This window comes from Eptesicus fuscus, chromosome 12, assembly GCF_027574615.1.
Source record: "Eptesicus fuscus isolate TK198812 chromosome 12, DD_ASM_mEF_20220401, whole genome shotgun sequence".
NCBI classification, from domain to species: Eukaryota; Metazoa; Chordata; class Mammalia; order Chiroptera; family Vespertilionidae; genus Eptesicus; species Eptesicus fuscus.
In genome coordinates this window covers 68643628-68659698 of record NC_072484.1, presented here as the reverse complement: position 1 = coordinate 68659698, position 16071 = coordinate 68643628, and the positions used below count along the sequence as shown (strand labels likewise).

The window sequence follows — 16071 nt, the reverse complement described above, 5'->3', positions numbered from 1 at the left end:
TCAGCCCTTGTTGAACCCCCAAGTTTCATCAAACTTTTGATAAAACTCTTGTAATTATGACATGCTGGAATTGGCTTCCGGCACTGTGGGGAGTGTTTAGTTGGTAAATCTCTGGCCCTTCATTGCATGAGTGTTCCAGCAGTAGGACTTATTTACAGAGGTTTTTATATACTCTCCAGAGATTGAGTGCTTACAAGTTTTCCCAGTTTAAGCAAGTCCAAATTGTAAAAATTTAGGCCTGCAAAATAGCTTACTCAGAGAATTTTATTTGCATTCTTAACTAGTTTTCTGTAAGCAGTTTGTCCTTATAGTGTATTTAAATTGGATTCTATTTAGTCAGAAGGTACCTTTTAAGATTCCCTCTATTAAGTAAAGTGGGATCAGTTTGTAATGTAGCTTTCAGATTTGCTTGGGATTCTTCGGGCTTCTTCTGTTTGGCAAGATGAGAGGGAAAAGACTGGCCCTTTTGTTATCTTGGAAATTTCCAGCCCGAGCAAGTACAGAGACACCGCTTGCAGGGATTCTTACGTGATCAGCTAGCTCCTTTCCTGAATTATTAAGCTGTGTTAAAACAGCAGCTCGGTACAGTTGCTGTTTAGGTATTCCATCTTCTGAAAGATTAATAGCACTGCAAGAATGTTGATACTTTTGACATCACTCTTCAGTCCTTTCAAATATCAGGAACATCATATTCTGCCCTATTCTTGTGCTCTGCCTTCTTTAAACATTTTCAGTTATCCTCGGAGATTTACTTATTCTAAGCTCTGTGTTTGCTAACTTTCTGCAAATTTTCCTCTCACAGTTTGGTTTCCTTAAGTGTGAAATTTATAAACCAATTTAGAGCTACCCTTCAAGTAGAATTTTTCTCTAAAAGCAATCATGAGCAGCCAAGACTAGAGATGTTTTTTATGTTCATTTTTTTCTTACAGCTTTACTGCAGTCATGACACTGGACGAGCTATTCATTTTGATTTTGGCATGCATGGGTCAGTTTAGACCAATTGATATAACCTTATTTAACAAACTTATATGATACTATTAGACTTATGTATTGATTATAGATTTTCAAAGCTTCTTGAAAGTCCAGCATCTTACTAATAATTGAAGAAACCTAGTAAAAGGTCATTTTCAAGTAAGGGCTTAAAGCTTAAGGATATATTTCTTTATTATATATTTATTGAGAACTCTTTTCTGCTGGCCTGACTGAAAATATATTAGACTTAAGAGTAGGTAGCCCCCACTTTATGAAAGGAAAAGGTAGTCAGGGAGAAAGAGGAGCTGGAGTTGGAGCTGGGCTGGGAGGTTGGATGGGCATTCTCTAACCAAAGACAGAGAATTCTATTCAGCAGAAGCATGGCATTGTGGGGAAATATGGCATCTGCCATATTTTGAAGAATTTTGAATGGCTATATTATTATTGACATATGCACTCAAAAATCCTTTCATTTACAGGGTGGGGCAAAAGTAGGTTTACATTTGTTTGAATGGAAAATAATACAATAATTAATAAATTATAATACAAGAATAAATTGTTTCACGTACTCACAACTGTAATCCTACTTTTGCCCCACCCTGTATTTAACCTAATTTTATTAGCGCCCTGTATCTCAAGTGTGATCATTACTTGAAATAAGATGTGTTTTATTTTTAAAAATTCTACAATTCAGATTTTCCCTGAGTTAGAGAATGCATCCATTCTTTGTATTATAAATGTCTAAAAAGGTAAGATCTTTCTCTCAGAGACTCTGACCACAGGGATGCTTCCTTCTCTCAACTCCTATAACACGTGATGACTTGACACACAGTCGGCTTGGCTTTAACAGCTGGACATGCTGGGACTCACATCTAACTCGGCCACCTACACTTACTGGCTTTAGGGCTGGGAGCAAATTCCTGTATCTCTAATCCTCAGTATCCACCACTGTGAGATGGGATTATACTACTTATTTCATAGGCTATTCTGAGGATTACATGAGACAATGCGTGTACAGTGCTGAGCACAATGCCTAGCACATAGCACTCAGTTAAAGGTAGCTCTCATTAATACTAGCCATCATTAGGCACTTAGTAATGCCAGATTGTAGCTTGTTTTCATAACTTATCTACCTCATTTATCTCCACTTCTAGTGTAAAGGAATCCTGCCATATACTTTGTCCCGTACACACCCTTACTTAATACACCCCTACCATCCCTACTGATGCCTTCTCCAGTCCTAGCACGAGTGTCTGACACAGAGAAGGAACTCGCTACATCTTTATAATTAAAGATTTAATGCTGGATAGTAGCAATGCAACGCCTTGTGACAACCATTACTCTTGTATTGGTGGTATGAAAGTTTTTATGGGTTCTTGCTGTGGAAAGCCAGAGTCATGAGGGAAGGAAAAAATCTGGGTTTGGTCAAAACTTTATCACTTTTGGCCAAAGGCTCTTCTAAAACTCACAGAACAAAAACAAAACGACAGTAACAAAAAGCAGGTGCATTGTCATATTCCGAGTAAATTGTGAAAGTTCATGCCTGAGCAGAGATTGAATAAATTCTAAGCATGCAAAAGTACTAGTTCAAAAATTAATTCTGCCAGTGTAAACTTGAGGATTGTTCTCAATAAGTCACAGATAAGTAAAAGTATGCAAGCAATGTATGTTACAGTAAAACCTCTTTGTTTCAAGGAAAAAAATAACTTTTGCTTCTTGTCTTTTTGTTTGCACCATTTATCAAATCATGTTCTTTATACGCCACATGCACACTGTCCATGCCGAGCCTCCCTTCGCTAGGTGGGAGCCTCTCTGGATTCAGTCTTCGGGTTGGTTGAGGCCAGTCAGCTGACCCTTGTCAGAGCTCTTGTCACTGTGTCGTCAGGCCTGCTTGCAGACAGGTTTGAGGTCTGCGTTTCATTCCAGTCTTCTTGGTACATATTTTACATACATGCAGTCATGTTTTCTTTGGTTGGTATTCTGATAACAATCCTATGTATTGATTTGAAATCATCATAAACTCAAAATGGAGTTGAAGTAATCTTTAGTTGATATAGTTTTACAACTTTTCTTCCTTATTGGAGAAGCATGAGGAAGATTTTATAAGGGCCTGATGGAAGCAAATTTGGCATGACCATAATTTGAATCAGAGGAAATCACTCATTAAAACTTGCACAAGGTTCATTTAAGGAGCAATATCTTTTGAAATTGAAGGGTCTGGCTTGGTGCTTACTTAGTCTGCACAGTTGTGATTTGACCGGTCAGCTTCCTTGCTTTTTTGTTTGACTATCTGCTTACTCATCCGCTGAAAGATCGTTGCATCACCTGGGAATCTTCTAAAGTCACCTCTCCCCAGTCTAGAACCCACTCCGAGAGACAAGAAAGGGTATCCTCGGTGGAACGGAATCAATGCTCTAGATGCCTTTAGAACAACCTTCGTGCACTTTCTCTGTTGCACTTTTGCTAACCTTCAAGGGCTGGTGTTGAAGATGTGGAATGGCATGTTGTGGCTTCATCTGACTTTTTAGCTTCTATCAAGCTTCCTTATCATCTTGCTAAATTCCAGAGGTGTGTTCTTCCCTTAAGCTGGCCATACCATTACCTGTGACAGAGCATCAGCCTGACTCACCTGTCCAGAGGGGTGATGTGTTTGAGAAATTTTGTTTGTGACATTGGGCACAGAGAGTGCTCAAGTTCAGTCTGTCCGGAATTGAAGCTTGTCCTTATTAAAGCTTTGGCAAGTCTCTTTGGTTGTTTTTTAGGGACAACTCATGATGCTATTTGCATAATAGAGTTCAGAGGTGAGAGTTTCTCGCAGCAGAGGAGCTGAACTTTGAAATAGGTCTAAACCCTGTACCTGGGCTGAGGACCAGACCTGTTTGTTCATATGGGCCTGTAGCCAAGGCAGGTGAAGCCCTGCTATACATTCTGATGCGCTTAGTTTAGCTTGACGCTGCTGATTTCCAGGCTAATAGTCAGTGTCATTTCTTTGAGTTCTCACTTGTGATGAAATATCAGCCTGATCTTCTCAGTTGTTCTCCCGGCCAGTTGTGCAACCGACACGGACACAGTATAATTCAGAGTTCAGTGTTGCAAAGCAGCGTGAGAAGAAATCTGTTCCCATTAGCCTTCTGTATTCGTGCTGTTGCTAGAATCTGAGGATTTTGCTATGTCAGGACACAAACCAGGTTATTGGATGTGGGATTTCCACACACAGTTCTTGAGCGACACCTCTGTGTATGCTGTGTGTCCTGCACTGTATGTAGAGCGCATCAAGCTCAGTGCTTACTCACTGTTTCTGTTACTCACTTGTGTCCTCCATTTTCCAGAAAAGGATTTAAGGAGGCAGCTCCCAATTTACCCAGTTTCATTCTGGTGTGCACCCGACACTGTCATATACGTTACCAATACCTCTAGGCCTCACAGCTCCCCTTGTAGGATAAATGCTGTTGTCCTGTACTGAACAATGGGGAAGGAGAGGCACCTGTTAGAGGATCTGCCAAGGGCAGGGCTCCCATGAACCCAGGTCCATCTGACTCGAAGCCAGTGCTCTTGCCCCTAAACCTGTGTGCTCCTCCAACAGCTGTTGCCCAACAGTGTTCCTGGCCTAGTAGAGCTGCCAGGAAAGTCGGTTCATTAGATTTGAATAATGTTCAGCCACCTGGAGTTGAGTCACTGCACTTCAGCAGGCACATGCCAGGCACTGGTATTTTTACATGAGGAAAGGCAGCGAGTAGGCAGATCGTTCACCCGTTTCACAAATGGGGAAACCAAATCCAGAGAGGTCACCTGACTTCCCGATGTCACCAACGTTGCTGAGCAGTGGCATTGTTTAATGTGAGGGCCATCAGCTGTATGTAGTGTCAGCCTTCCCACGTTTGCCACTAACATGGACCCATTTCCAGAAACGCTTCGGGTGGTGGTGGTTACAGTCTCTTCCAATTCTTTGCTGTTTCGCTTTGGGGGAATTACTTGCCCACTCTTATCCTCATTGGCCTCATTTGTAAAAGGAGAACAGTAATGGTACCTGCCTTACAGATGGCTTAAGTGAAATAGGGCAGGCAAAAAGTGCTTGCTCCATGCCGAACGCACAGCATAGGCTCACATAATGAACCTGTTTCTTCCGTGTTTATGTGTAGAATCAGTAGTAAGACAGCATTGTATCCTGCTGAAACTGAGGAAGCTGAATTTCGGATTGAAAAAAAAATGCCTACTTTAGATATAACATTTTCAGAGACCTCATTTTCAGAGAAATCTCATCTGCGTATGTGTTACCTTTACTTGCTCAGACATGTGGCAGACATCCGTCAGGGCCCCTGGCCGTGGTGGGTGCAGTCTAGGCGGCTATTGGGAGTGAAAGTGACCTCAAACATCAGTGCTTTCTCTCACACTTGGAGCCCACCCTTCCCATCTTCCCAAGCAGTCAGGGAATTCTAAAGAACCGTGAGTAAGCGGCGTATTTTACTTTCTCCATCCTTCTGTGACCTCTCCCAGGAAGAGAGCCCAAATCCCTGTGTTTGGTCTGTTCTCTTCAGCACGACCCCCCTTCAGCAATGAGCCTGGGGCTTGGGGCTCGGCATTCATTTTGTCTTGTCCAGAAGGTTAGCGTCTTTTTTTTTTTTTTTTTAAATATATTTTATTGATTTTTTACAGACAGGAAGAGAGAGGAGAGGGATAGAGAGCTAGAAACATCAATGAGAGAGAAACATCGACCAGCTGCCTCCTGCACACCCCCCACTGGGGATGTGCCCGCAACCAAGGTACATGCCCTTGACCGGAATCAAACCTGGGACCCTTGAGTCCGCAGGCCGACGCTCTATCCATTGAGCCAAACCGGTTTCGGCCAGAAGGTTAGCGTCTTATTCTTCTGATTACCGTGTTCTTTCCAATGTGTGTTTCTTGTAGTAGAAGTTCTTTTTTTCAAAAAAAAAAATAATTTTTTTTTTAATTTGGGCATGCCCTTTATTGCTGACTAAGCCAAGATTGGAAACCTGCGTTCTTATCAGTCAGTATAAAACAGCAATTTTAATCAAGTGAGCAAAGACTTCCTTCAAAAGAATGCTGTGAGGAATGTAAGCTCCTTGAGGGAACCACTCCTTGTTCCACACCCAGTCCTCTCAGCATCTCGCCCAGAGCCTTGGCCCAGGGGTGGTGCTCAAGGGAAGCCGCTGCCTTGATTTCTGTGGCTCCCTTTATTGTATGACTGGAAACCAAGGGCGCTTTATTCATTCCTTCAGCCAGTGTCATGCTTAGCATAGTGAACAAGACAAAGCCACTGCCCTCGTGGGACTTTCATCCTAGTAAGAGAGACAAATGAGCATGATTACAAGGTGCCATGGCTGTTTTGAAGGAAATAAACTTGGGGCTGAGATAGAGAATAATGGAAAACAGACGACCTTTCTAGATTAAATGGCCAGAGAATGGGACTTCTGAGCTAAGGCCTAAGGGACAAGGACAAAGTTGCGGGGGAGGGGGAAGGAGGAGGTGAGCCATCAAGGCAGAAAGATAATTTCCCTTGAGGCCAGAAAAAGTGTGGCCTGTTTGAGGATCTAAAATAAAGTGTGGGCCCTAACCAGTTTGGCTCAGTGGATAGAGCGTTGGCCTGCGGACTCAAGGGTCCTGGGTTTGATTCCGGTCAAGGGTGTGTACCTTGGTTGCAGGCACATCCCCGGGAGAGGGGGGAGGTTGGTGCAGGAGGCAGCTGATCGATGTTTCTCTCTCATCAATGTTTCTAGCTCTCTCTCTCTCCCTTCTTCTCTGTAAAAAAATCAATAAAATATATTAAAAAATAAAATAAAGTGTGGCTAGAGGTCCTGAGCAAAGGTTTAGGGATGGGCAGTAGGTGATGAAGTTGGAGAGGCCGATGGGGCCAGAGATGTGGGCCTTTGTAACCCTGGTGAGTTGTTGGGTTTTGTTCTAAGTGGTTTTTTTTGTTGACTATCTGCAGGAAACAAGGGTGAAGTGATCTAACCCAGTGGTCAGCAAACTCATTAGTCAACAGAGCCAAATATCAACAGTACAACGATTGAAATTTCTTTTGAGAGCCAAATTTTTTAAACTTAAACTTTTTCTAACGCCACTTCTTCAAAATAGACTTGCCCAAGCTGTGGTATTTTGTGGAAGAGCCACACTCAAGGGGCCAAAGAGCCGCATGTGGCTCGTGAGCCGCAGTTTGCCGACCACTGATCTAACCCATTTCTCTATGTTTAATTATGTTTGTTGCTATGAGATAATGGTGGCCTGATTTGAGGGGTTGGATAAAAAACGTGGTTGGATTTGAGCTGTACCAGTATTTCCGAGATTAGATTGAAGGATTGGACATGGGCAGGGGTGTGGTGAGGGAAAGGGAAGAATCGTGTTGACTTGAGCACCCTGAGGTGGGGAAGCCTGGCCAGTAGGGAGGAGGTTGGGGAGTGAGGAAGGGGGAGGACTCCAGAGCTTCGTTGTAGATGTGCTAAGCAGCCGACTTACATGAGGTCATTGGGGACTGAGATGTCCAGTAGGATCTGATCTGGACATGTGAGCCTGGGGTGCAGAGGAGAATTTTGGTCTAGAGATGTAAATGTGAGTCACAGTACAGAGAGCGCTCTAAGCCTTGGGGGATAGATGACATACTAAATGGTGGCATCTCCATTAATTCGTGACAACAGCTCAAGCTACCCACATGGCCAATTTGAGAATTTGCTGTATCAAAACTGTAGAACCACGGTTATTTTACTGCAAGAAAAACACTTGAAATGTATTTATGCTACCAATGACCAGGAAGGTGAAATGCTATACTTGGCGCCATAAAGCCATTCTCTCAGCTTGTTTTCAGAAAAATCCATATCTGGATGGTGTGACCAAGTCATTAGTAGTGACTGGCTGGCTGTGTTCTAATAGGTCAGGTGTAACTTAAGCCCCAAAGGCCTCTGGGCAAGTCAGTTGGTCTGAAGTTAGCTGAGATAAAGCAGAGGAGGTCATTGGTGCCCAGATTAGCATCAAGGGCAAAAAAGCTGCATAATCGGAAACCTAGAAGAAGCTTTCCACTAGAGGCCGGCCAGTTATTTTGTGAGAATTTTGCTGCTGGGAAAACAAGAAGGAAGATGGGGAATCATGCTTACTAAACATGAGGATTTATAAGACACACCTGAATAGCTTCCTTAGCATGCAATCCTGTGCCTCACCTCCTGTGTGATCAAATAGCTCTGGGTTGGGGCTTAGGAGTCTCTATTTTTACCAAGTGATTCTGGTGCTGGTGATCCACAGATCACACTTTGAGAGACGTTGAGTCTATAAAGTGCTTTGAGGTCATCCAGGCAGCCCTTCTCACCCAGGGGGAGACAGGTGTACGGAGGAGAGGGTCTACCTTGAGTCAAAGAACGAGTTGGAAAGCCGGTGCAGCTCTACTAACTCACATTTCTTCATTCTGCAGTTGATTCTTCATCCTAACGATGGATAAAAAGCAAGTCTCCCCTCCCAGTTCACAACTCCCCTTTCCTCACTGTATTTTTTTTTCCAAAGCACATATCACCTTCTAATGTAAGAGGAATTTACTGTGTTAACTATTATTTGTCTCTCTTACCTCACTAAAATGTTAGCTTCAAAAGGGCACCGATTTTGTTTTGTTTTCACTGAAAAAGCAAACACTCGCGCCTTCCTTTCGGGGGTGCGGTGTGAGGGAGTGTGAAGGGCGTCAGTGACCTGTCACCACAGGATTCTCTCTCCGTCTATCCTATGTGCCCCGGACAGTGCCTGGCTCATAGTCGGTGTTCAGTGAATATTTGATAAATGGATGGATGGATGGATGGATGGATGGATGGGTGGATGGATGAAAAATATTCGTTGAACTATAATTATAATAAGTTTAATGGGCATTGCGGGCAAGTGCCAACCCTTAGCCATGTTAGCTCAAAATAGTGTAGAATATTTTCTTTTTTACTTGTTTGATGCTGGCTTAGATCAGAGGTTACAGAAGTAGCTTATTTATGGAGATTAATAGAGTCTTTTTAATAATATTAACAATAATAATAGCAACAGTAATAGAAATAACAGTGATAACTGCTGTCATTTTTGGAATGCTTACCATCTGCTACATACGTACTGTATGAAGTTCTGAGAACACTGCACCCTTAACTCATCCAGTCCTCATTACAGCCTAAGGATGGAGGAACTGGTACTGTCTGTTTTCCGGAGGAGGAAACTGAGGCTCAGAGAGGTGAAGCTATTTGTCCAGGGTTACACAGCCTGTAGAGATTTAGGATCTGTGATCGGAAAGGGGAAGTCCTTAACTACCAGTCGCATTCAGTATCAACAGTTCAAGCTGGGGTGTTCTCTGCAGAAGGAATTAGAAAAGCTAAAGACTAAGCAAGCATCACTTTTTGGGGTGTCCCTGGGCCAAGAACGCCAACCTCCTAGATGGTATAAAACTACAGGCTGGAAAGGAAGTTGCATTTTTTTCCCATCATTTCCCCACACTCTCGGGTCTTTCCATTCTCACATTACAAAGGACCTTTGGTCTTGAACTGTTAGGCTTTTCTCACTTCTCAGACAACTTCCCTATAGTGGGGCCAAGGGACATTCCTGTGGTGACAGGTCCCTAAACCATTGCTGGGGAGGCCACTGTAGCACTCCACACTCACTCACCCCACCCCCTAAAGGAAGGGGGACAGAAAGGCTCCTTCACCCTCCTTCCTGACCACTTCCCTGTTGGGGCCTCAGGAAGGGGCCGAGGGAGGTGATGATTCTATAAATCTCTCTAAGATTTGAGTGAGCCTTTTGAGTTCTTAAAACCGATACCTATTAAAAGGGTTGTGAGCTCACAGAATTTATCACCACCTGCTGTGGACAATGTTGCATTCATTCCCCCCTGCCAGCCAGGACTGGCCTTGCTTGGGTTCAGTGAAGACTCCATCCATTCGGCAACCAGGCCACTCACCCAGCAGCTGCAGACACAGGCGGAGCACGGTGCGCTCCTGGGCTTTAGTGAGGAGGCCGGGCTGTCGCTCGCCGTGCCATCTCTCAGCACACAATCCGCCGGGCACCGTGCTAGCAGTTCTAATGAGAAACATGAAGAGGCATTGCTGCCCCGCCTCTGTAGATGAGGAAGGCCTGGAGAGATGGGCAACGTGCCTGAGTCTCCCAGCACTTGCCAGAGGCAGAGCCATGTTTTAAACGGGGGTGGAGTTGGTTGTAAGGCCTGTGCTTTGGGAGCCTGCTCCTCCTGCGATGCCGGTTAAGAGCAAGAGCACGGACTCTGGTTTTGAGTCTAGACTCTGCCGCTTCCTCGCTGTGAGACACTGGCAAGGCACTTAGCCACTCTCTTCGTTCACTTGTTCATCTGTAACTTGAAGATAATTACATCCTCAAATCATCGGGTTTCGAGGATTAGATGAATCAATGGATGTAAAGCATTTCATGTGCTAGCCCTTGTTATTAATTTATGTATCGAGTCCTATTTTCTTCTGCGGGTGATGGAATCTCAGAAGTTTCAGGGTTTCTCCAATCCCCCACCCCTGGATTGTGTTTATAAGATGCTTATGTAGATAAACCACAGAAAGTGCTTAGATGGGGTCTTGTGTATGATTACCCCCAATAAATGTTAGCGATGATGTATGACAATGCCCAGACCCTGGGGGCGGGGGGGGGGGGGAGAGCATCTACCCCTTAGTCAGCATCGTCTCCTTGGTGTGGTGTCCAGATGCCCATCTCCTGGGTCGGACAGAACGAGGAGACAACCATTAGTTTGCATACATCAAGTCGCTGTTATTTTAATGCCTAACGATGAATTTAAAAGGTAGGGGAGATGAAAGTATGATTCATTAAGGTCTTGGTCAAGGCACAAAGAGATTGGCACTTGGAACTCTTATAAGAATAAATTGTCTCAGAGAAGCTTGCTGGCATGCCGTCATTTGAGTGAACTGCCACTTTTCAACCACCGCCACCCCTACTCGGTGTGATCACATGTTCATCTCTCTCCCTTCCCCCGGGTGACAGTACTTTCCACTTCTCTTCTAGCTTAAGAGTTGGACAGTGGAGGACCTTCGGAAGAGGCTCTTGGCCCTCGACCCCATGATGGAGCAGGAAATTGAAGAGATCCGGCAGAAGTACCAGTCCAAGCGGCAGCCCATCTTGGATGCCATTGAGGCTAAGAAGCGGCGGCAACAGAACTTCTGAGCCAGGCCCGGCGGGAGGGCCCACTCCCCCACGGCCTTCGGTGAGCTCGGATCGGATCGCTCGCCGCTCAAGCTTGTTAGCCACCACTCTGCCGGTGCCTCTCCACGGCACCTTTGTGAACTCAGGAATGTGCGCCAGAGGGAAGGGCTGCCTCGCTGGTCAGCGAGCGACATGTCTTGGTGTGTGTGAGTGTCTCAGTCGGTCAGGTTTATTATTTCAAAGGATTTATGTGGGCACTTTTAAACTCAGAGTTTCAAACCCCAGGAACAGAGACTCCTAGTCAAATGATAGCTGGGAAAGTTTTACATTGTCTTTTGTTTTTCTTCTCCCAATAGCTTTCAACTGTTCTTTCTGGAAGACTTTTTAAAAACTATAAATATGCATATATGTGTAAATTGTAACTAGATTCCCCACTCAGTGTGGTGGCATCTCTGTACAGGTACAGTTCTAAGCGGTTTGCCTCTTTTCTGTAAGATGACGGTACTGTGGAACCGAGGGCAGGCACACTGGGGGCCCTGGGGGCCACTCCACTCCCAGGAGCCAGCCTCACCCTTTTGCAGGGCTGCTTGTGTAAAAATTAGGTCCGGGCCAGTTTTCACCACGTTTCGGCCTTGTGTGGGTCATCCCCGGCTCCTGGAGCTGTTGGTGGCGTCCAAGGGAAAGCCTTGAGAGTCGTGTTTACTTTTGAGTCCCAGGAGAAGCCTGGCGCCTTCTCTGCAAATTGGCCTTTGTGGTTTCAGCGCCTTTTATCCACCTCCACTCTCCCGACTGCCTGAGTCACCGCACAGATCCTGCCCAGTGCCTTAAGAGGAGACGTGACCCAGTGAGGGGGCAGGCCTGCTAGGATCTCCCAGCAAACACGGGGCTGTGATCCGTCCACAAAAGGGAAAGGGCTTTGAAGTTCTCATTGTTCATGTGAAGATCACACACGTGGCATTTTGCACTGCATTCCTTTCAGACGGTAGCAGGCATTGATTTTGTGATCCACATTCAAATATGTGACTTTTTTATTTTACTGCTAAGGGGTCTGGAAGGGATAGTGAATGTCAGACTAAGATTTGTTCTCCAGGAGGCTCAACCCAGGCATGTGGAAGCCAGAGCTGGAAGGGACCCTGCCTGTCATCTGGTGTGGCTGAGGCTTGGAGAGGGCAAGCAGCATGGCCAAAATCTCAAAGCAGGTGGAAGTGGGAGCTGGGACTAGACCTCGGGCTGCTCCCTCCCGTCCACTGAACCGAGCAGCCCCTTCTCCAAGAGAAGAGACCTGTTCGGTTTGGGTTAAGTTACTCCAGGCAAGCCTGCTAATGGGAACTTGCTCTCGCTTTCTCCCTTCGATGGGTGAGGCTGTGAAGAGATTCCCAGGGGAGCCAGATCCTGTGTCAGCCACTCCATGGCCTCTGCACCATCTGCCGGATAGCAGACAGGCCTCGTGCAGGCAGATTTAAGGCCAAAAGCAGAGCAGAAGGCTCGCAGAAGACAGCACCGAGCCCTTCTGCAGCGTTGGCTCAGGGCCACCTGTCACTTAGTCACACGGCAAAGAGGAGACAGTTGGGAAGGGCAAATGTGTCTTTATTTTCAAACATCTCTTCTTCTCAGATAGGGAACTGTGCCTGGGTTGCACCTAAGGACACTGAAATTTGACCCCAGAATTGCTTTTGCTTCTCAAACCTGGGAATCAATGGAAAGGCAGGGAATGTTCCTCTTCTGTGGCCAGATTCTGTTCTTAGCGATTAAAGCAAGTTTTAAAAAATGCAAGAGCCAGTTGTTCTACAGGGCTTGGCCAGTTAAGCAGCTATGTGGCAGATACAGAGAACAGGGGACAATTTGAGGGTCCCCCTGGAATAATAAATGGCAGCTAGCATTCATTGACCACATGATGTGCCAGGCACATTGCTCAGTAGACCCTTTCTGTGAGCTCCAAATTTCACAACAACTCTGTGAGTTAAGGACTTTATCTCCATGTCATAGACAAACAGGTTCGGAGAAGGCAGTATAGCTAGTAAGTGATAGAACCAGGATTCATAACATCACTGTATGGGACCAGCATTTACAGGGGAAAGTCTTTTTTAAATGAAGGGACCACCTTTTCTCACTCAGACTAAATAACTCTTAACGGGCATTTTTAAGCTGGAAACAGCAGAATTAGTAGTCAAGTCTGACAGCCAAGTGAGTTTTAAAAACCAAATCATGGAGCAGGCACTCCCCCACACCGGCTGCTGTGCTAGCTAGCAGTCCGGCCTCAGCCTCTTTCTTTTTTAAAAAGAACTTTGCACTTGGCCAGCAATGCCCTTTTTCTGTCTTCCTAAGCTAGATCTAAGTAAAACAAGTTTCCGTTTTTCCCCATAAATATTCCTGAATCTTGATCTGGAGTTTATTTTGTTTCAAGCATGTGTGCACCCAACATGCTGGTCCAACAAAGTGCATTGCTCTCCAGTCTAGCTAGACCTAGTCCTCTGCCAGAAACCAATCTCTTTGGGGTCAGATAAACTTCCTGACCAGTGGTATTTGTTTTCTAGTGACAGGAAGGCAGAGGAGCAAATCCTAGTCCTGTTTTTCCGTGAATACTGAGCACTGAGTGGCAGTCATTGCTTAAGCACTTGTGACTCAAGCTTCTAGGGAACTTAGCCCCTTACTTGTTCTCTCCTTCTAAGAAACGATGACCCACACCTAATTGTGTCTTTAAAATATCTTGAATTCTCTAAGAATATCTTTATTGCTTCCTCGTCAGTAATTTTGAAGCAAATTTCTATATTTCCTTCTCCATTATCCCTTCTCCCAACCATTGGATTGATGGATGAGTGTTTGGATGGATGGATGGATGGATGGATGGGTAGATGGATGGATGGATGATTGATAGACAGACCAACCGATACTCTGAAGCAACTTAAGAACTGTAACCTTAACTTCTTGAGACTACAGATTCTGATCCAGGTAATGTTTATTTAGCACCTAGCTGGTGGCAGAAATTTATTATACCATTTAAAACTCAATAGCTCTTAGCAACATCAGGAATGAGAGAGGTCTTTATTGATCCTACGGGCTAATATTATGAACAACTTAATGTTAATAAATTCAACAATTTAAGTGAAATAGACTAATTGAAAGTACAAAGTACTAAACTCACTCAAGAAGAAATAGATAAGCTGAATAGTCCCAGATTAAAACATAATAGCTCTGGGAGATATAGGTATGTTGTCCTCTTTTACAGATAAGGCAGCAGGCTCCGAGAGGTGAAGTCTGCTGCTCAAGGTCACATAGCTATAATATGGCAGAGCCAGGATTCAGATTCAGTTCTGATTCTTATTCCAGTGCCCTTTCCAGCATACCATGTTGCCTCTAAAGATTGCAGCTCCTTATTTACTGGAAAACTGTTTCTGTCCACTCCACACCCTCCCACCCCATCCTTTCTTAAGCGCTATGTTTGTGTTTTCATCAGGATTATATTCATTGTCTTTGGAATCCATGTTCTTATTTGTGTTTGGGGGAAAAAATTCTTCCACCAGCTTGTACTCAGATCAACTTGGAAAAAAAAGCATAAATGCTGTTGCAGATGTACAACTTAAAAATGTGAAGTTTGTAGCTTTAACTTTTTGTAACAAAAACTAATAACACTGGCTTAAGTGTTGACTTGAAATGCTGTTTTATAAGGTTTGGATGTAAATAATCAGTCAAAGTCAGTAGTTTGTATATGTATGAGACATAGCTTCCTTCTTTGCCTTGTTTTTAATTTGAGATGCTTCCTATGTGCTTTTATGTTGGAATTGTCTTCCCTCCTTCCTTCTTCCTACACCTTTGTTTTAAATAAAGGCTGTCCTCTTTTTAAAAATGAGATCCTCCATCTATAGCCCGGATAGTGGTGTTGTGAACCTTCATAACATTGACTTTGTACTGTGTTTATTCTAGAATCCAAAGCCAGGGGAGAGGTAGTAGGATAGGGAGTAAACTTTTGTTGAATACCTACTGTATGCCAGATCCTGAGCTAGTTAACTGTGAGGGGTATAAAGATGAACCAGACACCGTTCTTGCAGACCAGCTGGAGAGTCGGTCAAACACACAAGAACCACATTGGAAATGCCGTGGCAGAAGGAAGTTCACAGCCTGTGGACACATGAGGAGGGATGATCAGTTCTGCTGAAGTGTCCGAGGAAGCTTTTCTGGAGAAGGTAATGTTCTGGAGACGGTAAATCCTGAACTTACAAGATGAGGAAGCAATGGCCAAGTGGAGAAAGGGTGGGACGAGAAGGCGTACTGGGTGGAGAGACCAGCCCATACAAATAGTCTGGTGTGAGAAAATTGTTTATAAAACCTGATGTTAAACCAAACCTCAGTTACATTGAGGCACAAAGTCAGTCCTCACTTAATATTGTCAATAGGTTCTATAACTTTAAATGAAATGATGCATAATTAAACCAATTTTACCACAGGCTAATTGATGTCAATTAGAGTTAGGTTCCTATGGCATCTCATCAATGTCACAGCAAAGCCACGTTGAACGAAATGTTATTTTTCTTCAGGTCCTACTCCTCTGCTGTCTGTCCTGGTGGGGCTATTGGTGACAGATCTTCCATTCTTTCCCCCAGCCACGCGATGGGCATGCAACCCAAACCAGTCCAGTTAGATTCAGTCTTCAGAGAATTGCTAGTCTGAGCAGAGTGATACATAGAATGGAGGCAGTTGTCCCTAAGGTGTTCTAATTATAGCGCCCTAAGAGCTGGCTCATGGGTCCTAAATACCATGGTCCCCATATCACCCTTGTTCCTTCCTCAGAGCCTGGTTGTTTAATCCTAGCCAGTAGCTATCCCATGCACTCATTTTTTGCTTAAGTTTTCCAGAACTGGCTTCTGTTATTTGCAACTAACGACTCCTGACTGATACAGAAATCAGAACAGGCAACGTGTCCTCCAGAGAATGTGGGTGTTAAAAATTATTGAGCTGTCATGAGGCAAG

General features: G+C 44.4%; 1 protein-coding gene across 1 annotated transcript in view; it reads left to right on the top strand.

Annotated features, from left to right (window-relative positions):
* The window catches only part of STK4 (serine/threonine kinase 4), a 96150-nt gene extending 82223 nt beyond the window's left edge, over positions 1-13927 (top strand). Inside the window, exon 11 of the mRNA XM_054723781.1 lies at positions 10969-13927. Coding sequence (XP_054579756.1) covers positions 10969-11127 — 159 coding nt within the window. The 3' untranslated portion in view covers positions 11128-13927. The remainder of the gene's footprint in view (positions 1-10968) is intronic.
* The last annotated feature ends 2144 nt before the right edge of the window (positions 13928-16071 follow it).